Source organism: Scomber japonicus, chromosome 2 (genome assembly GCF_027409825.1).
Source record: "Scomber japonicus isolate fScoJap1 chromosome 2, fScoJap1.pri, whole genome shotgun sequence".
In the NCBI taxonomy this organism is placed as follows: domain Eukaryota; kingdom Metazoa; phylum Chordata; class Actinopteri; order Scombriformes; family Scombridae; genus Scomber; species Scomber japonicus.
In genome coordinates this window covers 6,961,049-6,988,123 of record NC_070579.1, presented here as the reverse complement: position 1 = coordinate 6,988,123, position 27,075 = coordinate 6,961,049, and the positions used below count along the sequence as shown (strand labels likewise).

The following is a 27,075-nucleotide window of genomic DNA, read 5'->3' as shown; positions in this document are numbered from 1 at the left end:
CACACTGAAGGAGCAGGATGATGCTCAAATCCTTTTAATGCACAGGAAGAGCTGTCTGCAGGAAAAAAGTACCCTTCATAAGTAGAAGATGTTTTATCCTGAATTTTCTGTCCATTCTTGTACCAGATGAAGGAAGAACGATCAGGTAGACGACAGCTGCTCTGACACTTCAGCTCTGCCTGGGTATAATACTGATAGACTCTCGTCAACTGCACTTGTAGATTTGACTCTGTGAGGAAAAAAAAGAGGCCCTTCATTTGTACATCACAGATAATGAAAACAAAGTGAGACAGTTCAAATGACAATTCATATGAGTGACCAACTAAACTGGTGGATCATTTAACAACAAATTAAATGAATCTCCATTAGTTCAGCCAATCACTCCATTAGTTTGTAATCAGCTTGTTTAAATGTCCTGTGTCAGTGTTTGTGTTCATCAGTACCTATGACAGTCAGAGTTGTTCCAGGTAAACTACTCCTCCATTCAAAGCTTTGTGTTTTGAATGTGAAGTGATACTGGGCTGAATCGCTCTCTCTCAGGTCAGAGATTCTCAGAGTGGAGCGTCCCCTCTCTGTTTTAAGGACCTGAACACGACCTGCATACTGGGAGTCTTTACTAAGGTCCTCAGGCTGTGAGGGATTCTGCCACTGATGACTACGATCAGGACTGAACCAGAATGATGATGTGATAGATTCAGAACTGCTGTATGTGCAGGAAATGTCCACTGATGAGCCTCTGGAGTCACAGATGCTTCTGTTAGTGTAAATCACTCTGTTGCAGGATTCACCACGGACACCTGAAAGATAAAATTAATTTAAAACAGCACAGTTAGTCCTAAATACTTAGTCGTGTGTGTGTGTATGTGTGTGTGTGTGTGTGTGTGTGTGTACAGAATGTGAAATGTGTTGTAAAGACAGTAGTGATGCCCCCCATTTCACAGTGAGACTGAAGATAAAATAATCTATAATAATCTAGTTGTCAAACTCTTGGTATAAAAGTTTCTCTAATAGGTGAGATACTATCATAAAAAACGTTTCTCTGCAGTAACACAGAGCAGGTTGTATTGTATTGATACTGACAACAGTAGAGCTCAACTAGAAAATTCCAGGGAAATTTTGAGTGCCACGGGGCTACTGCCGGGACGAGTACGCGATTTATTTCCAGTGTTCAAAAGTCACCCTGATCATATAACACTAAGTAACTTTTACTGTGGCAGTATTAAGTACATCTTACTAGTCAGTATCAAGTGTAACAGTAGATGTAAGTAGAGAGTAGCACACAGAGCACAAGGCAGTAGCAACATGCACTAACTCTAAGCACTACACTACAGCACTTTACACTTCACATATAATGTTAGCACACTACACAGTGTGTACAAAACACACAGACAAAGACACACACACACACCATACCTGCCTGGCCTGCATTTGAGCAGTAAGAGTGTCAATAACTGATGTTTCCACTCTAACTTTGAAGAAAAAGTGATTTCCACTCCTCGTTTGACTGCTCATACTTTGAAAAAGTTTACATGTTATGTTAAAACAGTTTAGTGTTGTGAAGAGAGCACAAGTTTTCCTCTGTTTTAAAGTTTGAATCACATTTCTATGTGCAAGTATAAGAGAGCTAGGTGATTCTGAAAAAAGATGAAATTTATAATTATAAAGTAAACACCAGGGAAATTTTGAGTGCCACGGGGCTACTGCCGGGACGAGTACAAGATTTATTTTTTCTTTATGAATGTACTTTACTCTCAATTTAACATTCCTGAAGATATTAAGTGAATGTTAATCATATTTAAGCATAAATAATATTTATTTAAACTTATTAATTAAAGTCTACTTCATTTTTTCCACAGACAGGAACATCACTGTTATGAAATTATTAAGTAAATCTTCAAATCATTTAGAGAGTAGATTTTATTATACTTTTTATTTTAAATTTCTTGGTTGTATGAAATTGTATTATGTACATTTTGTTCATCTTCTATTGATAAATGTTGAATCTTTTTATACACCACAAACCATATAACTACAATACAAAACAATAAAACTATTTATTTTGTCCTCAGTAAACATGAATTAATCCATTCAAATGAATTAGCTCAGTTAACTGGCAAAACAGACAGACAGGTAGAATTGGCCAATCACAAAAAAGTAGCTCAATTTCTGCCCAGCAACAGGTTGCTAGGGGGCAGCTAAGGCCCTGCGGTTGCTATGGCGATTTGAGAATCTGCTTGGAAAGAATTCTCAAAATTCTGAAGAATTTGGCTTCTGACAAGGTCCCGAACAATTGCAAACTGTGAGAAAACCGTAACTCCTGTCCAAAAACCGAAAACACCGTGAGAGACACAGAAGCCGGCAGATTCTGAAAGTGTTTATTTTATTCACATATTCCTTAAAATGAGTGAGTAAGCTCAGTGTGAAGACAGAGTGAGACTCTTTTGAAAAAAGAAGACGATTACATTAGGGTCAATGAGGAGCGAGACAGGGATCGCTGCCCGTCTCGGCCCCCCCGTTTAAATTTTGTACAGACCCCGCCTGTCAAAGTCACATTTTATGAATCCCAACACCTATGCCTACATTTTGACATAAAATTATTTGTCTCCTTTTTACGGTTTGGCCGTGAGCTCGAGTTAAAAATATAAATTAAGGTTAATTTTTACTGCTTCTCACACTCTAGCTAACTGCCGATTCCTCTCTAACTTTGACGAAAAAGTGATTTCCTCTCCTCGTTTGACTGCTCATAGTTCGAAAAGTTTACGTTATGTAAAAATAGTTTGGTATTTTTCCAGAGAGCACAAGTTTTCCTCCGTTTTAAAGTTTTAATCACGTTTCTACGTGCATGTATGAGCGAGCTACGTGACTCTGAAAAAAGGTGAATTTTTGTGGTTTAAAAAAAAAAATCCCATTCATTTTCAATGGAGATTTTCCCCGTTTTTTTGGGAATAACTTTGGGAAACTTTGGAATTTCAACACCAAAAGTCATAGCACCCCTCCCCGGATCGAGCCGCACGTTTTGATGCATATATTGTCGGGGTTTTCTCAAAGCTGCAGGAGGAGTTACGCGCTGAAAAACGGCGGAAGAATAATAATAAGTATGGAGAAGATTAATAGTTGCTCTCCAGCTTCTGGAGTGGAGTGCCTCAGAGCTGAGCACCCGTGGCACTAATAAGTATGGAGAAGAATAATAGTTGCCTCGGAGCTGAGCACCCGTGGCACTAATGAGAAAAACATGGAGCCAATAACAAGTGAGGCAGTGGGGTCATACATACTAGAAATACATGAAGTCATAGTACAGTACTTTAGATAAAAGGCTCCGCAAGATGCTGTTATGTTAGTGGAAGACTGAAGAAAACTCACAAACTGAAGGAGAGGGGAAATCCTCATATCCTGTAACAGCACAGGAATAGCTGTCTGTATGGTTGACATTGGTTGAATAAGTAGAAGATGTTTCTCCACTAATATTCTGTCCATTCTTGTACCAGATGAAGGAAGAACTGTCAGGTAGACGACAACTGCTGTGACACTTCAGCTCTGCCCAGGTATAAGACTGATAGACTCTCGTCAATTGCACTTGTAGATTTGACTCTGTGAGGAAAAAAAAGAGGCCCTTCATTTGTACATCACAGATAATGAAACCAAAGTGAGACAGTTCAAATGACAATTCATATGAGTGACCAACTAAACTGGTGGATCATTTAACAACAAATTAAATGAAACTCCATTAGTTCAGCCAATCACTCCATTCATTTGTAATCAGCTTGTTTAAATGTCCTGTGTCAGTGTTTGTGTTCATCAGTACCTGTGACAGTCAGAGTTGTTCCAGGTAAACTACTCCTCCATTCAAAGCTTTGTGTTTTGAATGTGAAGTGATACTGGGCTGAATCGCTCTCTCTCAAGTCAGAGATTCTCAGAGTGGAGCGTCCTCTCTCTGTTTTAAGGACCTGAACACGACCTGCATACTGGGAGTCTTTACTAAGGTCCTCAGGCTGTGAGGGATTCTGCCACTGATGACTACGATCAGGACTGAACCAGAATGATGATCTGATAGATTCATAGTTTGTGCTGTATGTGCAGGAAATGTCCACTGAAGAGCCTCTGGAGTCACAGATGCTTCTGTTAATGTAAATCACTCTGTTGCAGGATTGACCACGGACACCTGAAAGATAAAATTAATTTAAAACAGCAGAGTTAGTCCTAAATACTTAGTCGTGTGTGTGTGTGTGTGTACAGAATGTGAAATGTGTTGTAAAGACAGTAATGATGCCCCCCATTTCACAGTGAGACTGAAGATAAAATAATCTATAATAATCTAGTTGTCAAACTCTTGGTATAAAAGTTTCTCTAATAGTTGAGATACTATCATAAAAAACGTTTCTCTGCAGTAACACAGAGCAGGTTATATTGTATTGATACTGACAACAGTAGAGCTCAACTAGAAAATTCCAGGGAAATTTTGAGTGCCACGGGGCTACTGCCGGGACGAGTACGCGATTTATTTCCAGTGTTCAAAAGTCACCCTGATCATATAACACTAAGTAACTTTTACTGTGGCAGTATTAAGTACATCTTACTAGTCAGTATCAAGTGTAACAGTAGATGTAAGTAGAGAGTAGCACACAGAGCACAAGGCAGTAGCAACATGCACTAACTCTAAGCACTACACTACAGCACTTTACACTTCACATATAATGTTAGCACACTACACAGTGTGTACAAAACACACAGACAAAGACACGCACACACCATACCTGCCTGGCATGCATTTGAGCAGTAAGAGTGTCAATAACTGATGTTTCTACTCTAACTTTGAAGAAAAAGTGATTTCCACTCCTCGTTTGACTGCTCATACTTTGAAAAAGTGTACATGTTATGTTAAAACAGTTTAGTGTTGTGAAGAGAGCACAAGTTTTCCTCTGTTTTAAAGTTTGAATCACATTTCTATGTGCAAGTATAAGAGAGCTAGGTGATTCTGAAAAAAGATGAAATTTATAATTATAAAGTAAACACCAGGGAAATTTTGAGTGCCACGGGGCTACTGCCGGGACGAGTACAAGATTTATTTTTTCTTTATGAATGTACTTTATTCTCAATTTAACATTCCTGAAGATATTAAGTGAATGTTAATCATATTTAAGCATAAATAATATTTATTTATACTTATTAATTAAAGTCTACTTCATTTTTTCCACAGACAGGAACATCACTGTTATGAAATTATTAAGTAAATCTTCAAATCATTTAGAGAGTAGATTTTATTATACTTTTTATTTTAAATTTCTTGGTTGCATGAAATTAAATTATGTACATTTTGTTCATCTTCTATTGATAAATGTTGAATCTGTTTATATACCACAAACCATATAACTACAATACAAAACAATAAAACTATTTATTTTGTCCTCAGTAAACATGAATTAATCCATTCAAATGAATTAGCTCAGTTAACTGGCAAAACAGACAGACAGGAATTAGCCAATCACAAAAAAGAAGGTCAGTTTAGCCAATCACAAAAAAGTAGCTCAGTTTCTGCCCAGCAACAGGTTGCCAAGGTCAGCTAAGGCCCTGCGGTTGCTATGGCGATTTGAGAATCTGCTTGGAAAGAATTCTCAAAATTCTGAAGAATTTGGCTTCTGACAAGGTCCCGAACAATTGCAAACTGTGAGAGAACCGTAACTCCTGTCCAAAAACCGAAAACACCGTGAGAGACGCAGAAGCCGGCAGATTCTGAAAGTGTTTATTTTATTCACATATTCCTTAAAATGAGCGAGTAAGCTCAGTGTGAAGACAGAGTGAGACTCTTTTGAAAAAAGAAGACGATTACATTAGGGTCAATGAGGAGCGAGACAGGTATTGGTGCCGGTCTCGGCCCCCCCGTTTAAATTTTGTACAGACCCCGCCTGTCAAAGTCACATTTTATGAATCCCAACACCTATGCCTACATTTTGACATAAAATTATTTGTCTCCTTTTTACGGTTTGGCCGTGAGCTCGAGTTAAAAATATAAATTAAGGTTAATTTTTACTGCTTCTCACACTCTAGCTAACTGCCGATTCCACTCTAACTTTGACGAAAAAGTGATTTCCTCTCCTCGTTTGACTGCTCATAGTTTGAAAAGTTTACGTTATGTAAAAATAGTTTGGTATTTTTCCAGAGAGCACAAGTTTTCCTCCGTTTTAAAGTTTGAATCACGTTTCTACATGCATGTATGAGCGAGCTACGTGACTCTGAAAAAAGGTGAATTTTTGTGGTTTAAAAAAAAAAATCCCATTCATTTTCAATGGAGATTTTCCCCGTTTTTTTTGGGAATAACTTTGGGAAACTTTGGAATTTCAACACCAAAAGTCATAGCACCCTTCCCCCGACCGAGCCGCATGTTTTGATGTATATATTGTCGGGGTTTTCTCAAAGCTGCGGGAGGAGTTACGCGCTGAAAAACGGCGGAAGAATAAGTGTGCCTCGGAGCTGAGCACCCGTGGCACTAATGAGAAAAACATGGAGCCAATAACAAGTGAGGCAGTGGGGTCATACATACTAGAAATACATGAAGTCATAGTACAGTACTTTAGATAAAAGGCTCCGCAAGATGCTGTTATGTTAGTGGAAGACTGATGAAAACTCACAAACTGAAGGAGAGGGGAAATCCTCATATCCTGTAACAGCACAGGAATAGCTGTCTGCATGGTTGACATTGGTTGAATAAGTAGATGTTTCTCCACTAATATTCTGTCCATTCTTGTACCAGATGAAGGAAGAACGATCAGGTAGACGACAACTGCTGTGACACTTCAGCTCTGCTGAGGAAGGATTGATTGTTGATGGGATCACCTGAACCTGGAGATCTGGAACTGTGAAGAAAGAACAGAAATGTCATTTATCTTCATACACACACAAACATTCACAGAACTATTTCCAAGATATTAACCATTTGAAACTAAATTACATCTTCCAATGAAAATGTTACCTGTGACAGTCAAAGTGACTCCAGGTGAACCAGTATATTTCCCTTTTGGTTGGTTTGTTATGAACCTGAACTTGTACTCAGCTGAGTCTCTCTCTTTCAGGTCTGTGATTCTCAGAGTGCAGTCGTTCTTATCACAGCGATACTGCAAACGACCTGCGTACTCTGAGACTGTTTTCAGATCATTATTACTCCCTTTACTAAACCAGAATGTTTCATCAACTGCAGTATCACGGTTATTTATCCTGGATGGGTATCTGTAGGTGCAGTTTATGTCCACTGTTGATCCTTTTAAGGCATAGATCTTAGTAGAAGTGTAAGTCACTCCCCAGCCGTTCTGACCCTGTACCACTGTAACACAGAGCATATCAGAAACCACAATCAGATTTATAACAAGTTAAGAATCAGTGAATAAGACAAAGTGAATCATGGCACCAATATGATCTTCAATATTTGTCATTCAAAACTCCTCATTATGTTAAAGCAGCAGATCAGTGATGCATCAGTGTTGTTTTCACCTCATTAACACTGAGACTTTTTCTGTGTCATTGTTTTTGCTCATGTTAATTTAACTTGTCCACACTTTATAACTATTGTATTACTTTCATTATGTTATTTCTGTATTATGCCTCCATGCACAGGCATAGAAATGTCCAAAGATATTTTTAACATACAAACAAACTGGTTAGATGCTGTTTACAGTGAATCTCTCTGCACTGAGACAGAACATAAGATAGTCTGAAGGTGCAGTGAAGAAACAAGAATATATTGAAGCTGTGAACATTAATGTTGTTTTACATTAGAGATACTTGTCTCGTTTAGTTTCCTCTTTGTAAGTTCTGTGGTCAAGTTGCTGCTCAATTAAGTGTGAAAACCACAAAGAAATGCAGAACATGACGTAATGGAAACTACTGATAGCAACTAAAATAAAATAAGTTTTCACAGAAAGAGGAAACTGTTGTGGTTGGAACAGCTAAAACAGTTGATAAGATGAAATTCTCAGTGCATTGCTGTACCGTCACATAACTATGAATATATTCATATGCATGAATAAAAATATATGATTCTAACAATCTATGGAGGGAGGGAGGACAAACCATATCAGCCAGGCCCCACCCCCACCACTCATGACGCAGACATCTTAATATAATATTATTACAGGGTTTTCTAAAAGTTATTCATCATACTGCATCAAACATATATCAAACCTAAATATCCTACTATGTAAATGTAGATATACAGTACCTGACACAGAGAGAAGGAAGACAACAAATCCACTCGCTGCTGCTGTTAAACTCATAGCTGCTCCTCTCATCTCTCTGTGAGGCTTCAGAGACAATAAAATACATCAAATAATGTAAACAACATGTAATAATCATATCAGTAAACTGTTCTACTTACAGCAGAGAAGGACGTTGTCTGTTAAGGTGATCGTCGTCTGTGGTCTGTGAGCAGAAGTCAGATATTAGGGTGTTAAATTAAATGAGTACATTTACTTCCTCTTTCTTATCATTATGAGTATGCATGAGGGGCCAGGTGACAGTATAGGTTGATGTGACAAACCACATTTTCCTGTTTTCTAGAGACCTAATGTGATCTTTGTAGAGATAAAAAAGACACCAGTGTTCTGGCCTTTTAGCAATTTAAAGAGAGAAAAGAAATAATAACACTTTTTTTTATCATCTTCATGTTTTTAAGTGTGTGGACAGTTCAGTGTCTAAAGAAAACACGTTACATATGTGTGACATTTGGTTTGATGCATCTCCTCACACTTCTAGTGCATGTTGAAACTCTGAATACACCACCATGAGTTCAAAGAGATGTAGTGCATCAGTATGGGAAGTAAGAAGTCACATGTTGAGCACAGTGTTTATTGCAAGTATTAAGAAACAAATACAAATTAATGTACATCAAAAAAATGATACAGGGATCTGTGTTTAAATTAGATCATAACATGTTTTATATCTACAGGTGTACACTCACTCATTCACAATCACTCTGACTGTAACACAGAGCTAATCAGAAATCAGTCCTTCTGCTGTGTAAAGATGCACCGATGCTCTCTACAGTTCATCTCTTTGACCTGTGAACCATGATACAGTTTAACTGAACAATAAAATAAAAAATGTTCTATCAGGTAGATTGTATACTGAGATGTCCTTTATCTAAAGACTGTGTAAAGTGAATTCAGACATTTTCTTCTAAACACATTTAATAGGTCATAAATGTATTTCTAAAAAAGGTGTAAAAAGCATTTCAACCATTTAGATTTGAATTGTGGAGCTAGGCTTCACAAACTGTGTTTCAAGATTTCTGTGTTCAGGATTTAGTGATTAGCATAAACCCGCCCCTGTTGCTGCTGTAGAGGTATAAATACGCCAAGCTAGCCGCTGAGCTAGCAGCAGAAAGCTCTCAGATGTAGCGTCCATGTTTCGGGTAGAAGTGGTAACTTTGATTCACAGGTGACACTTGGTAGGGGGCGGGGTTTCAGCGGACTCGGCGGGCACTCCCACAGTGTTTGGAAGCCTAATTTCATATATTTTGAGATATATTTTAATCATTCAAATTGGGCAGGGTGGTTAACAACACACTTTTCTGTGGTATGTCAAACTCAGAACACATATTTATTCTTACTTTACATGGACTTTAAATACAGGGGAACCTACCTTTGGAAATAAACACACACATCTCACAATTTAGGAGGAAAGTGAGAAAATATGTTTATTGTTATTCAGGTGAACTGAGCCTTTAAAGCAGACAGTGGAGGGAGACCTCAGTGATGGAGGCTGAATCTGCAACTCTGAAGCTTCACCACTAGAGGACAGTGAAACATCAGAGATATTGAATCACAAAGCTGAGACAATATTTTACCATCCATCACTGATTGTTTACACACATTTGAATTTATTTTGAGTACTTTCACTTTTTATGATTGAGTTTAATCTTAATATGTTTACAGTTACACTTTCACTTGAGCACATCACCATCCAGTTAAAACCATAGGTTAAAACCCAACCTTTGGCTTGACAGCTGCAAAATACTGCGAAACACTCTGTGACCTCACTAGTTCTACTCTACCTGGCTGCCATGGAGCTTTAGCAGAAACACAAAGGTTACACAATGTCAGATCATCAAGTTTAGAGGCAACAGATAAGTTATCCTTCACACTGTCAAATTCAGGATTGACTGCACAGGCAGCCACCAGCTCTGGCTCAGCTGTATCTGGGGGATCATCCATCAATGTTTCACAAAGATTGAAAGAGTCAGGTTTCTGAGACTGAGCATGAGTCACAACACAAGGATAGATGTGCTTGAGGTGTTAATTCATTGTGGTCAGACTGTTCAGAAGGTACAGTTTTGTCTGTCATAGCTGGACAAAATTAGGTTGACCACTGTAATGGAGGGAAGCAATCCCACTGACATGAGCACTGTGACCAGACCGCACATCAGTTACACAGTATTCAGACATGCCCTGAGAAAGGACATCAATGCATCATCGCCAAGGAAAGTCTCATCAGTCAGGGGCAACACCCTTTTCAAGTGTATAGACTTAAATGTACCAGTGTCCTAAAAGATACAAGATACAAATGGGTATGGTCAGATCAAACCCTGACATTGCTACAGAGCTATCAATAATAAATGTTGGGTTGGACGTAAGACCAAATACTTTGTTTAAGGAGTAGAACTACCTAAAAGTGAAAATGCCAAAGGGGTGAATGAATTTTAGCCTTGAGTTGGTAATTATACTAAATGTAACTTTATGAGTCAAAACATAATCAGCAAATCCAGCAGCATCCCCTACAGTTTTTGTTCTCTGCTCACTTAATTAAGTAGAAAACCACTTCTGGAAAACAATATTTTAGTTAATCCAAGAATCAACTGCTGAAATTGCTCTTTCGTCTCCATTTAACCTTTCGAGCAACTACAAAAACGCTGTCTACAAGCTTCTGGTGTGACAGATTGAATAATATGCATAATAGCATTCTAAGGATATAGTTGATCTTGTGTTTAAAATGTTATTTTGTCCACTGCAGCACTGTGACAACAGGTGTTTCTGTCTTTCCTCATGTTTTATGTTTATAATGTCAATCTACAGTAACACCAGCAGTTGTAGTTACTAGACGACTCCAGCAGAGGGAGTATAGAGCTGTTAAGCTATATAAAAGAACACCCTGCTTTTCCCCTCAGTCATTGCAATCCATACCAGGGTAAAGTTTGTGTTTGTGGGTTTTTCATACAAATACTCCCTTTTCCTTCATATATTTATATATTCATATAGATTGTTTACACACATTCAAAGTTACTTTTAGTCCTTTTCACTTTTTATGATTGAGTTGCATCTTAATATGTTTAATCTTGTAATTCAATTAATTAATCATTACAGTTAGAGGTTCAGTTTCAGAAGCATTGATTGTTCACATTGGTGACCTTGTTGTACAGTAGTTGAAAAAACTCTCACAGTCGAGGTGTCTAAGTATGAAAATGATTCAGTCAGTGATCTACAGCTGTCACTAACAAATATGGACTGTTATACTGAAAATGCTTCATACTCACTAAATTGCCACATATTCTGCTTCACTGAGTGACCGCAAATAATTTAAATGCAATTGACAGGAGTGTAAACAACTCAAATGACATTTCAGGTCTTCAATACAAACTGTGTCTGTGTATTCTTCTGTTCTATCTATTTTAGCAACATCCCAAAATCATAATAAAGTATGTTACGAATTGATTTAAAGAACAAAAATTTTATTTTATTGTCTTCTTAGCTGTTTAATACATTCAGATCCTGAAAAATAAACATAAAAACGATTTAAAACTGAAACTTTCTGCACACTGTCGCCCTCTGCAGCAGTGAGAGGGAACTGAAATCATGTTTCCAACTACAGAGATGTTGTGGAAGCTGGCTGTTTATTGTATATCAGCCACTGCAATACCTGGATAATGTGACATTCAGCAAAGTGTGATAGAACTGAGATTATGTTTGATGTGAGAAAATATACAGTAAACTGCACAAGAAGCCAATCAGGATTCCTCAGAAGTGATTAATTACAGTATGTACACATTTAAAATAACAGTTTGCATTGCAGCTCTAATCCTAAATATCTGTAATATAACTAAAAATAAGCTTGCATTAGTTTAGACAGAACATTCAGTAAATTATAAATCAGTTGAGTCACACACACCACCTGATATTCAACTGATCTAAACAATCAATCATGTTTGACACGTGGACATGATTCAGTTCAAGCTGCCATCAGCACATTCTTCTCAAAGCTTCTGCTACATGCTGTTACTGACTGTCTGTGCTGCTCACTTCTACCTGCTGCTGCTGCTGCTGCTGAAAACTGAACATGAAAACGTCCACATGGTCCTCTACAGCCTCTCTCTCTCTCCACTCTCATATTTCACTGTTGTACTACTTTCTGTTTCCATCAGGTGAGTCCAGCCTCTGGTTCAACTGCATCAGAACAAAATCACAAGATGTCAAAATTAGGATAAATGGACCTCTTTTATTAAAATGGTATGTAATCAGATTTCATTAGAAATGTATTGAAGGAGTAGGAGTTTACTCTACAAGTCATTTACGGCTTCATGTTGACAATATAAATGTGTTTGCTTGCATTTATGAGCCAAGTGATCATAACTGTATTTTAGGATAAGTTCTGTCAATAAGGGTTCTCTCTCTCACCTCTATAGTCTATTCAGGTTCATTCAGGTCAGTGGTGGAGCTCAGAGTTTTCTTCTTCCTGGATTGAATCCAACAAAAACAAGAAATCTTTAAAGTGTTTTGATAAGAAAGAAAAAGAATGATTGTCTTTAATATTGTTTTACCTCATCCACAGAATCAAGAGAAGCAGAAGAAACAGCAACAGGACCAACAGAATCAACCAGATGATGATCATTATAAATACTGATTTACCTAAAAATTGAGACCAACAGAAAGACGAGTAAAGTTCTGACCTCTTGTTTTGTGTGTGTGTGTGTGTGTGTGTGTGTGTGTGTGTGTGTGTGTGTGTGTGTGTGTGTGTGTGTGTGTGAGTATAACTTACCTATAAAATTGTCAGTAATTTCACCAGAGGGACTCACTGTCACAGAGGGTAGTTTTGGACCATCTGGAGGAGATGCAAAAAAGGAATTGACATAAAATGAGGAATGGTTGCATTAGTTCAACATGATGAACTGAAGCTGCTCAGTGAACTACAGCTTTAGACTGAATGTGAAGCAGGCAGAGGTGAAGAGAGAAGACCTGATCACAGAAATATTTTCATGTTTTTTAAAAAGGTTGAAAATATTGCTTCATAAATAATCTTGGCTGCTTATATTCATGAGCACAGTTCTCTCTCCAGTAGTAAAATATAACAAGTCTGCATCACTTCAGCCTAAGCAGAGGTCACATAATCATTTGAAATATAACTTGTGAATAAGAAACACACTGACAAGTAAACTCAGAGTTTTTTCTTGCTCAGATCTTTCTTCACCAGGATTTGAAGTCAGCTGATTCCTCCAGTCAGCAGTGAATCACACAAACACAAACCCCCTGCATCACATTACATGGTGTGTAATGAGTCTGAGTGCAGTGTGCGTGTAGCTGAATGGAAAAACTTACCTTTCACAACAGTCAGATGTAAGGTGGAGTTATGACTTCCTCTTCTGTTCTGGGCTACACAGTAATAATTCCCACCGTGTTCAGGTCTGACATCAGTGATGGTGAAGATCTGTCCTGATGCTTTTGGTGAGTCTTCATTCTCCTTGTACCAGGTGTAATTAGCTGCTGGGTTAGCATCACTGCTACAGGTCAGAGTCACTGAACTGCCCTCCACTATCTCAGCAGAAGGACTCGCTGACACAGAGGGAAGCTTTGGAGCATCTGGAATATGAATTAACAATAAAATGAAGAAGGGCTGTATTAGTAAGGAAGCAGAAACAGTCAGACAAATCTCTCCCAGTTTTCTTTTAACAAGGCTGATAATCTCTTGAACTCACATTTCACACCAATAATGATGTATTCAGATGTCCTCTTCTCCAGCTGGTTGTCAGCTGTACAGTAATACTCTCCAGAGTCAGAGGACTGGATGGAGCTGAAGACAAGCTGTGGTTCTTTACTGAGAGGATGAAGGTCTGGATTTACATTCTTCTTGTACCAGGTGTATTTAGCTGCTGGGTTAGCATCACTGCTACAAGTCAGAGTCACTGAACTGCCCTCAATGATGTTACCAGAGGGACTCACTGACACAGAGGGAAGCTTTGGGCCATCTGAAGGAGATATGCCATTATGAATGAACAATAAAATGAGGAAGGGTTGCATTAGTTCAGCATGTTGTATTGGAGTTGCTGAGTTACTACGGCAGCAGACTGAATAAAGAGCTGAAAAAGGAGACATGGTCAGACATATCTTTTCGAATATTTTTAACAAGGTTGACTAATAATTTAATAAATGGGTTGACTCACATTTAACGTTTATAGGGATGTATTCAGATGTCCTGTTCCCCATCCTGCTCTCAGCTGTACAGTAATACTCTCCAGAGTCAGAGGACTGGATGGAGCTGAAGACAAGCTGTGGTTCTTTACTGAGAGGTTGAAGGTCTGGATTTACATTCTTCTTGTACCAGGTGTAATTAGCTGCTGGGTTAGCATCACTGCTACAGGTCAGAGTCACTGAACTGCCCTCAGTGATTTCACCAGAGGGACTCAGTGACACAGAGGGAAGCTTTGGACCATCTGGTGAATAAGATGAATAATAATAATGATTAAAAAAAGATCATCAATATCAACATGCAGGATAGGATCATGTATTATACATCGAGTAAATGCATTTGCTCTTAGCTTGGCTTTGTTTAAAATGATCACTTTAAATGTGAGCATTTTTGTGTTTTCACTGTAAAAGTTCTCACTGACTGTTATGTCACAGATTATTTCTTTATCTACAAAAATAAACTGCAGCCAAAAGAAAGTCCACATTGCGTGTCTAAGAACTAAAATGTCTTAAACACCACTTATTCAAAAACGTAAGCATTTTAAAGGGCATATATTTTCTTATGACTCAATCAGAGCTCAGGAAAGTGTCTAGGAGATTTTGGATTGGGGGCCTTTGAGATTATAGATATTGTGTTGACTTAAAGTGTTGGATTTACACTTTACTACTTACACAGCACATCTATGAAGAGAGACAATGAGTTGATCTGTCCGTATTGATTCTCAGATATGCAGTAGTACATCGCTCTTTCCTCAGAGCTGATGGAGGTGAAATTATATACTCCTTCTGATCCATGAAACAGTGTTTGGTTGTCCTTGTACCAGGTGTATTTAGCTGCTGGGTTAGCATCACTGCTACAGTTCAGAGTCACTGAACTGCCCTCCACTATTTCACCAGAGGGATTCACTGACACAGAGGAAAGCTTTGGAGCATCTAGAGGAGATGTAGTCATATAAATCAACTATAAAATAAGGATGTGTTGCTCTACTGTCACATATCACATTATGATATCAGTTAATATTAATGACTGTGTGACAGCAGTGGGCATCAGAAAGGTTTGGATGCTAATTTCGAACAAAACTCCCAAAAAATAATTCAGTGACCTGCCACAAAAACAGTAACAAGTATATCCTTGTTTAATTTAAAATAATGTTTTACTCACATTTCACATCAATAAAGATGTATTTAGATGTGCTCTTCCCCAGCTGGTTCTCAGCTGTACAGTAATACTCTCCAGAGTCAGAGGACTGGATGGAGCTGAAGGCAAGCTGTGGTTCTTTACTGAGAGGTTGAAGGTCTGGATTTACATTCTTCTTGTACCAGGTGTAATTAGCTGATATGTTAGCATTACCGCTACAGGTCAGATTCACTGAACTGCCCTGCATGATGTCACCAGGCGGAGTCACCAACACTGAAGGAACTATTGGAGCATCTGGTGAAAAAACATGGTTTTTGAAAAAAATGAGAACAAGTTTTCAAACTGGAAATGGATTGGAATACAGAGATAGAAAAATGTATAAAATGTAGGAACCAATACAGCTGTAAACTAGTTAAACTATAGGCTAATATTCTCATGTGACAAACAACATGGTGTCTTGTTATTTTAAATAACGATTTGGCATTTTGTTAGAGACAGTGAGTTAAACTTACACACTGTAGGAGAGGAGGGGAAATCCTCATGTCCGTTTAAAGCACAAGATACATTGTCACCAGGATTAAACTGCCCTGAATAAACAGAAGTTTCCTCCTCCATTATTTTCTCTCCATTCTTGAACCAGACGTAAGAAATATCATCGTCTGAACTGCAGCTGCTGAGACATTTCAGTTCTGCCTCTGAATGAGACTGATTGACTGTTATTCTGGTCACCTGCACCTGAAGAGCTGCAAATGTGAGGAAGAATACAAAATGTCATTGCTTGTAGAAACAGTCAAAACCTAAATAACTGAGCAGTCATATAATCATATAATGACAATAATGTCATGTAAACTTCTCCTACTACAATGTGTTAATTACCATCACTTATTATCGGAGTTTTAGCCACGCTACATTTGTTAGACAGATAATGTCATGTAAACTTCTCCTACTATAATGTTGTTCAGACATTTTATCTGCCATCATGAGATTAGAATTTGTAGTTTTAAGTGAAGTGTTACTCAGCTTCAGCTAAGTAATTGCTAGTATGGTAACATACTAGTTAACATGATAAACATTATACATGTTAAAACATATGGCTGATGATTTTCTATATATTTTTCTTACTGTGAACAAATCTCATTTGCATAGCCACCCCAATGATTAACTAATCAGGTATTTTGTGTGTATCCAAAACCTTTAAAATCACCTCAGTGAGCCACACTGCTGCACTAGGCGACATGTTCCTTTGCCCTGAAAAGTCTTTTTTGGCATAATACAAATAACTCCAAAGACAAATAACAGCAGTGACGCTGTCTGAGGAGAGAAGTTCTCTGTACGGAAGATGCCACTGAGCATGTGCAGAAACACAATTACATCAACAGGGGAATTTCTTATACTTTGAACACTTGGGGGAAAAATATTAAATCGTCATACTAAAATGTTACCTGTGACAGTCAAAGTGACTCCAGGCGAGCCGTAATATCTCAATGCGTTTTGGTTTGTTATGAACCTGAAATAGTACTCAGCTGAGTCACTGTGTCTCAGGTCTGTTACTGTCAGAGTACATTCATTGCTACCACAGTCATACTGCACACGACCTGCATACTCTGAGTCTTCTTGCAAATCCAAAAATTCAGGTTTTATTCTTGTAAGCCAGAATGTTTTATCAACTGTTTTTACTATGGGTGGGTATCTGTAGGTGCAGTGTATGTCCACTGTTGATCCTTTTGTGGCACAGATCTTAGTAGAATTGTAAGTCACTCCCCAGCCATTCTGACCCTGTACCACTGTAACACAGAGCACATCAGAAACCACAATCAGATTTATAACAACAAAGGACAGAGCTGAACATTTGTGAAAGAGCATCATTAAGTAAACCTGCTCAAGAACTGATCTACATTGCTCAAAAAAGCCTGTTTCATCCTATTTTCACAAATTCAAGACACATTTTAACACAAAAGTCACATGTTGATCTCACAGAGATGCAAGAAAGGTTCAAAATATTTTGGTCAAGAAATGTTTGACCAAAAGTTTGATTTACATCCGGCCTTGGCTTCATTTGGATATCCAGACAGTTGGACATTTTTCTGGAACTGTCATTTAGACAGTTTAAGAGTTTGTCCTTTCTCAAGGTTTCCTCTGTGCTCACTCTGTGGTCATGTTACTGCCAAGTGTAAGAGGAAACTGCAGAGAAATTGAGGTGTGTGATCAAATTGCAAATTACTGTTGAAATATCACAGTGACACACTGAACTTGGCTATAAGTGTATGATAATGAGAGAAAAACTGAGAAACACTCACTTTTAAATAGTTTTTAGGAAAGTCCTGAAAATCATTCTCTCAACTACTTTTTGTATGTGTTTTTTCTCTGGGGCAATCATTTGTTTTTGGAAAACCACATTAGATTCATATTAAACAAAATGTCTTTCTTTTTTGAAGAAAATCATTTTTTGTCTTTATATAACATATCCTGTGAGCCTCTAAGTTAAATAACAAGAGATGATGATCCAAGACTGTGATACATACAGTAGTTTGACAGTCAAGGCTGGTTGGCTGCAGAATTATGACGATACTATCTGGAGTCAGACACATCTACACAGAAACAAACTCTACAGGCTTTCAAATGGAAACTGAAATGTTTACACCAGCATACATTTGATCAACAAAATGTACCGCCTGCTTAATAAAAATTATCCGTGTGAAATTAAGTAAACAGGTGTGATGAAATTTACATTTTCAATACTCAGGTAAAATAATACAGCGTGATGTGGATTAAAAACACACTGTGTTAAACGTAACAACACAGAAAACTAAGATTTAAACTCAAGATGACTGTGAATGAATATTGGGTGCAAGGTTTTTAAAAGTAAATGATGATACAGGATTTGTTCTTTGTTAAACCCACTTTAGGCTTCTCTTAATACGTTTGATAAACACTGTACATGTATGTAAAATGTAGATATATACATTACCTGGCAAAGTGAGAAGGAAGACAACGAATCCACCAGCTGCTGCTGATAAACTCATAGCTGCTCTTCTTGTATCTCTAGCTTGCTTCAGAGATGATAAAAACAGCAGGTGAATATTGAGCACAAGAAACAGCCCACTCCTAGCAATAAACTATTGTGCATAAACTGTAGAAAGAGGAGTGTTGTAAGGTAGCTTTCTTCATGTGGTGAAACTGGTAACATTCAGCGCGCATGTCCAACTTTGTTCCTCTTTACATCATTAATATTTATGATGCCTGCAAGTTAGATAAAGGAAATGATGATTTTGTTGTTTTGCAAATTATATATGGACTTCATAATATAATCTATTAGTTAAGGAGTCAGACTAGTTACGTGGTCTGGCCAAATGCAATGAAATTTACCTATACACCAGTATGATTTTAAAATTATGCACTTCATGAGTAAAAATTGAAGAAATTGCACTGTAATTATTTGGTTTTTCAATGGTTAGAAGTTTACAGCTTTGGTCCGATTTTTTTTTATTTACTCATAATAATAATTCATGGTTGAGTGTCATTTGTGCTTCTGATATGTCCCAATTGGTGGGTGTTGACATGGCTGCACAGACCAATCCGAGATCCACATGGTTAAATGCATGGTGCCGGTGATTGGAGGTGGATGGGCCTGACTGATGGAGAGTCTCTCCTTTGTTTGTTGCTACTTTTCTCTGCCACTCTCTCAGAGACAAGTGCATGTCTTGTGAGGAAATCTGTTTTGCCATCTTGTTCTGTTTTGTGCAATTTCCTCGCAACTTGTGGTGTCAGTGTGAAACACAACAGTGTCTGTTGTCTTTGTACCTCCTCTTACGATTGCGATGTAGTTGCATGCCAACCTGCTTGTCATTGGGTGTAGAGGATCTATTTAGAAGGCATTCTTACTTTACCTACTCCTTCTGGGTTGGTGTTTAAAATGGCTGGTTTCTGCTCCATACAGTTGTAAAAACAGTACAGATCAAATAATTACAACACAAACACTAAAACATACTGTGGAACAAGACTCAACACCTAGTTTTTTCAGTTTAAAATGCTGATTGCACCTTTAATAAATTAAAGGAAGGAAGCTGCAGTCTTGCCACAACCGCTAGGGGGGCACACGCTCAGTGGGACTATTCTGCCAGGGATTTTTACATATAAATGATAAACCATTACATTTAAGCCCTTCCCAAACGAGTTAACACAATACTGATTATGCCTATCACTGCCATATAAATCTCTGTAGTTCACATTATCTTCAGTCTGTGGATCTTTCCCCTTTCCTGAAGTGGCTGGATGAATGTACGTCTGCCGGTTGAGAAGCTAACTTCCGGTTAGCTATCTGCTAACTTCAACGAGGAAGAAATAATTTAGTTGTGCGGCTCTTCAGACTGTCCAGATGTTATCGGAAAGATGGATAAATAAAATCTGCTTATAGCGATACGAGTCGTTTCGCGGGAGTTATATGATGTTCAAACTATTTATTTACTGTTTTAGGGCCGCAGCAACAAACTCTGTGTGACCATGGTAACTAAGATACACAGTAGGTGTAACCATGGTAACCTAGATACAGTAGGTAATGCTACGGTATGGTAAGGATGTTATAAGGACTATTAGGACTCATAGGCCTCATTAGATTAACTTAATCATCATATAAATGTGATATTTAAATACTTATGGTGTTTCAATTTTTCATAAATCACTTTTAAATCCAAATGAAGAAGAGAGGAGAGCCTCTGCTGTCCAGGAGGGAGAGTGTGTGTTTCTATCACCAGCTGCTCTGAACATTTAGGAGTGGCACTGAATGGCCAAAGAAGAGAAAACTGGAGGTAGAAAACTATGGCAGTATAAAGGTTTGTTATTGTTTATTGAATCTGATTAAATTACCTGACAGCCATTTCCTTGCATATTATTATTTTTAGTAACCTCATTTATAATTCATAACTAGCTAGCACCCAATGTTTTCTTGCAACATTAAAGTAGTGGTTTGATTTATTATTTTTTATTTATTTTATTATTTTAATTCACCTACTTACCTATCCCTGTGTGTCCAAAATGCCCCAAATAGTTTAAGGCTAACCATTAGCTTTCTAGTTATGTTAAATTGTATTTCTGTAGATCATATTTGGACATATTTAGATAACTGAACCATTTGAATATTTTGATCAAATTTTATTTGTTGTGTGATTAATATATAGGTCTGGAAGATACATGTAATGTACCTTTTTAATGTCTTCCAGCTTATATTTATATAATAATAATAATGATCTAAATATTTTGGAGCAACTTGTACTGCACCAGGACCATCTACCTCATCAGCGGACTGCTGCTGAGGGAACGTGGTCAGAGACTTCAGACTCATCTCCTCCCTCCTCTGATGTGACTGCAACTCCAGAGCTCATAACTGCTAAACCACAGCCTTCTACATACTCTGCTACCCCCCAACATCCAGTACCAGCACTATAGATCCATTTCACACATTTTAATAAACTTTTGTTTTCAAACAAAGTCAGAGAGTTGTTGTTAATTCATGTTCCATCTCTAGTGTGTGTGTTCATGTTCGTTGAGTTATGAACAGTGTGTGTGTCTGAAGTGTTTTGGGGCCACAAACAGAATTTTGTTCGGGGCTACCAAAATCCTAGGGCCGGCCCTGGATATGAAAAAATATCAACTCAGCCAAAATTAGCAAATCAATTAATTACCAGAGAAAATATACAACACTTAATTCGTTCACAAAATAAAACAGCACAAAACTTGAATAATCTCAGATTAATTCATCAAATTCAATTCTTTCTCACCCATTTCCATTGTAACTACTGTATCTTGAGTACACAGGTTTTCTGGTCCAATCCCGACTTCCATTCTCTTCCTAATTTACAGTCATTTAACACAGGTGACACTGATTAACATCAAGTGGGTAGTTCCAAGTCAAAAAAACCCTGCAGTCCCTGAAATGGCCAGCAGGGGGCGACTCCACTGGCTCCAAAAAAGCATTGACAGTGAGTTTTATGGTCTCAAAAAATGTTTGGAAACTCACAGGGATTACTTTTTTATATGTTTGACTCATTATTTGACATGTCAGCCACTTTTAACATGAACATCTGACACTGTGGCATTAGGTACATGACTGAGAGTAAGCAATAATAATAATAATAAAGCATAATTGTTCCCTTTAAATGAATATTAAAGCAGTAAATTACAAAATGTATTGGAGCTTTTCTTGTTTCCTTACTTCAGATTGCTGAAGTAATAAAAAATAAAAAACAAACAAAGGTGAGATTGCTGATATGTTCATATTTTGTTGACTGTGCTGTACAGTGCAGCTGGATCTTCCCAGGTTTGCTGACCTCTGGTTCTGAGAGGGGAAATTAAAACAATAAATCAGGTGAATCTGAAGATATTACATTAAATTATACAGTCATAATAATAATGTAACAAGCAAATAAAATAAAAAAATGTTACTGAGTGAACAGCTGCTCACCTCGGGGCATTACCAGCTCTGTTAAAGTTAACAGCAGCATACTCGGGAACTTCTTGTTCCTCCATGTGTCTGTGGAGCTGATCTGATCTGATGTTGGAGTAGAGAGGATCTGCCTGATTGTTGGAGAACTGCACGCTGGAGTACAGAGGGTTATCTTTCATCTCTGGCTGTGTCTGGAGGGTGATAGAAATGAGGAAAGTGTTGGTTTTATGTGAATAAGGATTGTTAAGAAACTACATGAAGAGCTTCACAGTCAGATGAGTTTTCTAGTGTCGCTTTAAGATAGTGAGTGTGGAAGTGTGAAACCAGGATAGAATAGTATAACTCTCCCTCCTCACCCTCTCTCTGTCGTCTGGTCTCTCCTCAGCCTCAGATGATTGATTGGAGGCTCTCTTTTTCCTGATGAGGAGAATTAATTAAAACACAAATGACTGAATTTTGAGCAATGATTCAGTGAAACAGAACCGCTTACCTCATCCATAGAAAGACAGAGAGGATTATGATAAGCAGGAGAACAGCAGCTGTTATTCCAGCAGCGACTGATTTTCCTGTTCCTGGTGAATAGACTATAAGAAAACACTGATAGTTAATCAGGGTGTTACAGCATATTTGGATTATAATGTTTTGGTCATTGTACGTATAGTCAGTTAAAATCTAACAGCTCTTTTCAGTTTAGAATATATTTTATATGTGTTTATTGTAGATTTACTTGATATAATTTATTTGTTAGGTTACTTGTTGTAGTCTCTCTTAACTTATGTATTTTGATTGTTACACACCACAACACCGAGGCAAATAAGTTGTATCTGTAAATAAATTTGGAAATCATAATAATTAGTAAAAAACACATCCAGCCCAGCACCTCGTGTGTGTATACTGTATTATGACCTTTTTGTTTTTTTCCAGCTCAATACAGCTGGACTATCGGGCAGCCTGTAGGCCTACTGTATGTAGAATAGCTTGACTGAAACTCTTTAGACTGACACAGACTTAATTATGATGTATCAGCCAAGGACAGATATATTTGCAATGAGCTTGAATCAGCCAGAAATTAGACTTGTAGATTTATCCATCTCATGCTACTGTGAAGCCTGAGAGCCTGAAGCCAAATTCCAGTGTCAAACTCATTGATAAAATATGAGGCTATGATTGTCCTGGAGGGACCATACCCCTAACTAGGAAGATTCCTTCACAAATCTCATGATGCAGCAGTAGGTTTGTTTCTGGGTCTTGATATCAGCTCTACGACATTCATTTTTCTCAGTGGAAACTATGGAGTTTCACAATAAGGGTTTGGTAAATTAAACCCCCCCTGCATGGCATCAGATGGTTTGTAATGAGTCTAATTACAGTGTGTGTGTAGCTGAATGGGAAAACTTACCTTTCACAACAATCAGATGTAAGGTGGAGTTATGACGCCCTTTTCTGTTCTGGGCTTCACAGTAATAATTCCCACTGTGTTCAGGTCTGACATCAATGATGGTGAAAATCTGTCCTGATGCTTTTGGTGAGTCTTCATTCTCCTTGTACCAGGTGTAATTAGCTGCTGGGTTAGCATCACTGCTACAGGTCAGATTCACTGAACTGCCCTCAATGATTTCACCAGAGGGACTCACTGACACAGAGGGAAGCTTTGGAGCATCTGGAGGAGAAAACATAGATGGTCAACAGTAAAGAATGAAAGTTGATTCCCTCGCTGCTGCTCATATTGAAATCAACTGTCTGTTACCTTGGATACATTTTGACATTGTGTTAGTTACTTAGTTAATATACAAAGCATAAAATGTATTGTAAAGACTGTAAAAATAACCCCATTTTTAATTTTCACAGAAAGACTGAGGTTACAATAAATCTAGTTATCAAACTCCTAGTACAAGTATTTCTCTAATTGGCAGGATAAAATATTTCTAAACTGTTAAAACTACATATTTCTCTGCAGTAACACAGAGCTGGTTGTATTGTATTGATACTGACAACAGTGGAGCTCAATGAGAAAAACATGTTGCCAATAACAAGTGAGGCAGTGAGGTCACTCATACTAGAAATACATGAAGTCATTGTACAGTACTTTAGATAAAAGGCTTCACAAGATGCGGTTATGTTAGTGGAAGACTGAAGAAAACTCACAAACTGTAGGAGAGGGGAAATCCTCATATCCTGTAACAGCACAGGAATAGCTGTCTGTATGATACAATTTGGATGAATAAGTAGAATATGTTTCTCCACTAATTTTCTGTCCATTCTTGAACCAGATGAAGGAAGAACCATCAGCTAGACAACTGCTGCTGTGACACTTCAGCTCTGCTGAGGAAGGATTGATTGTTGATGGGATCACCTGAACCTGGAGATCTGGAACTGTGAAGAAAGAAAAGAAATGTAATTTATGTTCATACACGCACAAACATTCACAGTGACACTTCCAAGATATTAAAAATTTGAAATGAAAGTAGTCTAAAACTTTCCAATGAAAATGTTACCTGTGACAGTCAAAGTGACTCCAGGTGAACCAGAATATTTCCCTCCTGGTTGGTTTGTTATGAACCTGAACTTGTACTCAGCTGAGTCTCTCTCTCTCAGGTCTGTGATTCTCAGAGTGCAGTCGTTCTTATCACAGTGATGCTGCACACGACCTGCGTACTCTGAGTCTGTTCTCAGATCCACAGGTTTATTATTACTCCATTTAGTAAACCAGAATGTTTCATCAACTGTGGTAGAAGTGCCCTTTCTCCTGGATGGGTATCTGTAGGTGCAGTGTATGTCCACTGTTGATCCTTTTAAGGCACAGATGTGAGTAGAAGTGTAAGTCACTCCCCAGTCATTCTGACCCTGTACCACTGTAACACAGAGCACATCAGAAACCACAATCAGATTTATAACAAGTTAAGAATCAGTGAATAAGACAAAGTGGATCATGGCACCAATATGATCTGCAGTTGTTGTCATTCAAAGCTCCTCATTGTGCATCAATCTAACTAGAACTGAACTGGAATAGAGTATTTTATCTGTTGATTATTATATTTTATCATTTGTTACTGCTGAGTGTTTTAACATTAGACCAGTTTATTCTTTACAAAGATAAAATAAGTAGAAACACATTTAACAAACCTTTCTGGGGGGTGGAGAAGCAGATCAGTGGTATATCAGTATTGTTTTCACTTCATTGAAATTCAGACTTTTTTGTGTCATTCTTTTCTCCCATGTTCATTTACTCTTCATAATCATATTTAATTAATTCATTTGTAAATCATGCTTGCATGAATACAGACATAGAAAAGTCAAAAGATATTTATACATACTTTGAATTTGATCATGGTACAGTCTGAAGGTGCAGTGAAGGAACAAGAATATATTGAAGTTGTGAACATTAATGTGGTTTTACTGAACAGGATGAGAAGAAGAAAGTGAATCATTAGAGAGTCTGTTTGTCTTCTATATTTCCTTCCTGTTTGTTCTTTGGTCAAGTTTCTGCTCAGTTAAGTGTGAAAACCACAAAGAAATGTAGAACATGAAGGGTGGGAAACTACTGAGAGTGGCTAAAATAAAATAGGTGACAATAAGTTTTCACAGGAAGAGGAAACTGTTGTGGTTGGAACAGCTAAAACAGTTGTCCAGCACTGCAGTGCAGAGTACAGAAATTAACAAACATCATTAAAAACATCAGGACAAGATAAAATTCTCAGTGCTGTACCATCACATAACTATGAATATATTCATATGCATGAATAAAAATATATGATTCTTACAATCTATGGAGGGAGGGAGGACAAACCATATCAGCCAGGCCCCACCCCCACCACTCATGACGCAGACATAGCTGAACATCTTATAATATTATTACTTCATTCAATAGCTATATTTTACACAGCTATAAGCAGAAGTGAAGAAGTGTTGTATACTTTAAAAGTTATTCATCATACTGCATCAAACCTAAATGTCCTACAATGTAAATGTAGATATACAGTACCTGACACAGAGAGAAGGAAGACAACAAATCCACTCGCTGCTGCTGTTAAACTCATAGCTGCTCCTCTCGTCTCTCTGTGAGGCTTCAGAGACAATAAAATACATCAAATAATGTAAACAACATGTAATAGTCATATCAGTAAACTGTTCTACTTACAGCAGAGAAGGACGTTGTCTGTTAAGATGCTCGTCCTCTGTGATCTGTGAATTGAGCACATTTCCTTCCTCTCTCTCTTTATTATGAATATGCATGAGGGGCCAAGTGACAGTAGGCGTATGTAACACCCACGTTTTCCTCTTTTCTAATAATAATAATAATAATAATAATAATAGTAATACATTTTATTTGTATTGCACTTTACATTTCAGAAATCTCAAAGTACTACAGAGCAGAAAATTAAAAAAGGTTAAGACTTAATACAATCTATGTTCGGGAGAACAACAGACCAGTGTTCTGGCCCTGTAATTTAATGAGAAAAACATTTGTGCACACTTCATGTGGGACATATGTGTGACATTTGGTTTGTTTGATGCATCTCCTCACACTTCTAGTGCATGCTGAGACACTGAATACACCACCATGAGATCTACTGAATTAGTATGGCAGTAAGAAGTCACATGTTGAACACTGTTTGTTGTAAGTATTAAGAAATGTAAGTACATCAGAAAAATGATACAGAGATCTATGTGTAAATCAGATCACAAAATGTCCTCAAAAAAGGTAATCAGGCTGTGAGGAATTCTGCCAAGTGTGATGACTACGATCAGGACTGAACCAGAATGATGATGTGATAGATTCAGAACTGCTGTATGTGCAGGAAATGTCCACTGATGAGCCTCTGGAGGCACAGATGCTTCTGTCAGTGTAAATGTTGCAGGATTGACCACGGACACCTGAAAAAACAAAATGAATGTAAAACAACATAGTTAGTCCTGTGTGTGTGTGTGTGTGTGTGTGTGTGTGTGTGTGTGTGTGTGTGTGTGTGTGTGTGTGTGAGAAACTGCAGCCTCCAGTATTTCAGGAATCCATGCATTTTTCACCATTGAGGTTGTTTTCTTCTTGACAAAGCAAGGGAATT

The 27,075-nt window shown here is 37.7% G+C and overlaps 1 protein-coding gene across 1 annotated transcript in view; it reads right to left on the bottom strand.

Moving 5' to 3' along the window:
• LOC128364915 (B-cell receptor CD22-like) overlaps nt 1-25,834 on the bottom strand; it is a 68,980-nt gene extending 43,146 nt beyond the window's left edge. Inside the window, exons 1-8 of the mRNA XM_053325538.1 lie at nt 25,828-25,834; nt 24,161-24,214; nt 23,541-23,675; nt 15,601-15,735; nt 15,111-15,371; nt 14,414-14,683; nt 13,572-13,832; nt 13,052-13,077 (exon numbers count right to left, since the gene is read on the bottom strand). Of these exons, the coding sequence (XP_053181513.1) occupies nt 13,052-13,077; nt 13,572-13,832; nt 14,414-14,683; nt 15,111-15,371; nt 15,601-15,735; nt 23,541-23,675; nt 24,161-24,214; nt 25,828-25,834 (1,149 nt within the window). The remainder of the gene's footprint in view (nt 1-13,051; nt 13,078-13,571; nt 13,833-14,413; nt 14,684-15,110; nt 15,372-15,600; nt 15,736-23,540; nt 23,676-24,160; nt 24,215-25,827) is intronic.
• Between the last annotated feature and the right edge of the window lie 1,241 nt (nt 25,835-27,075).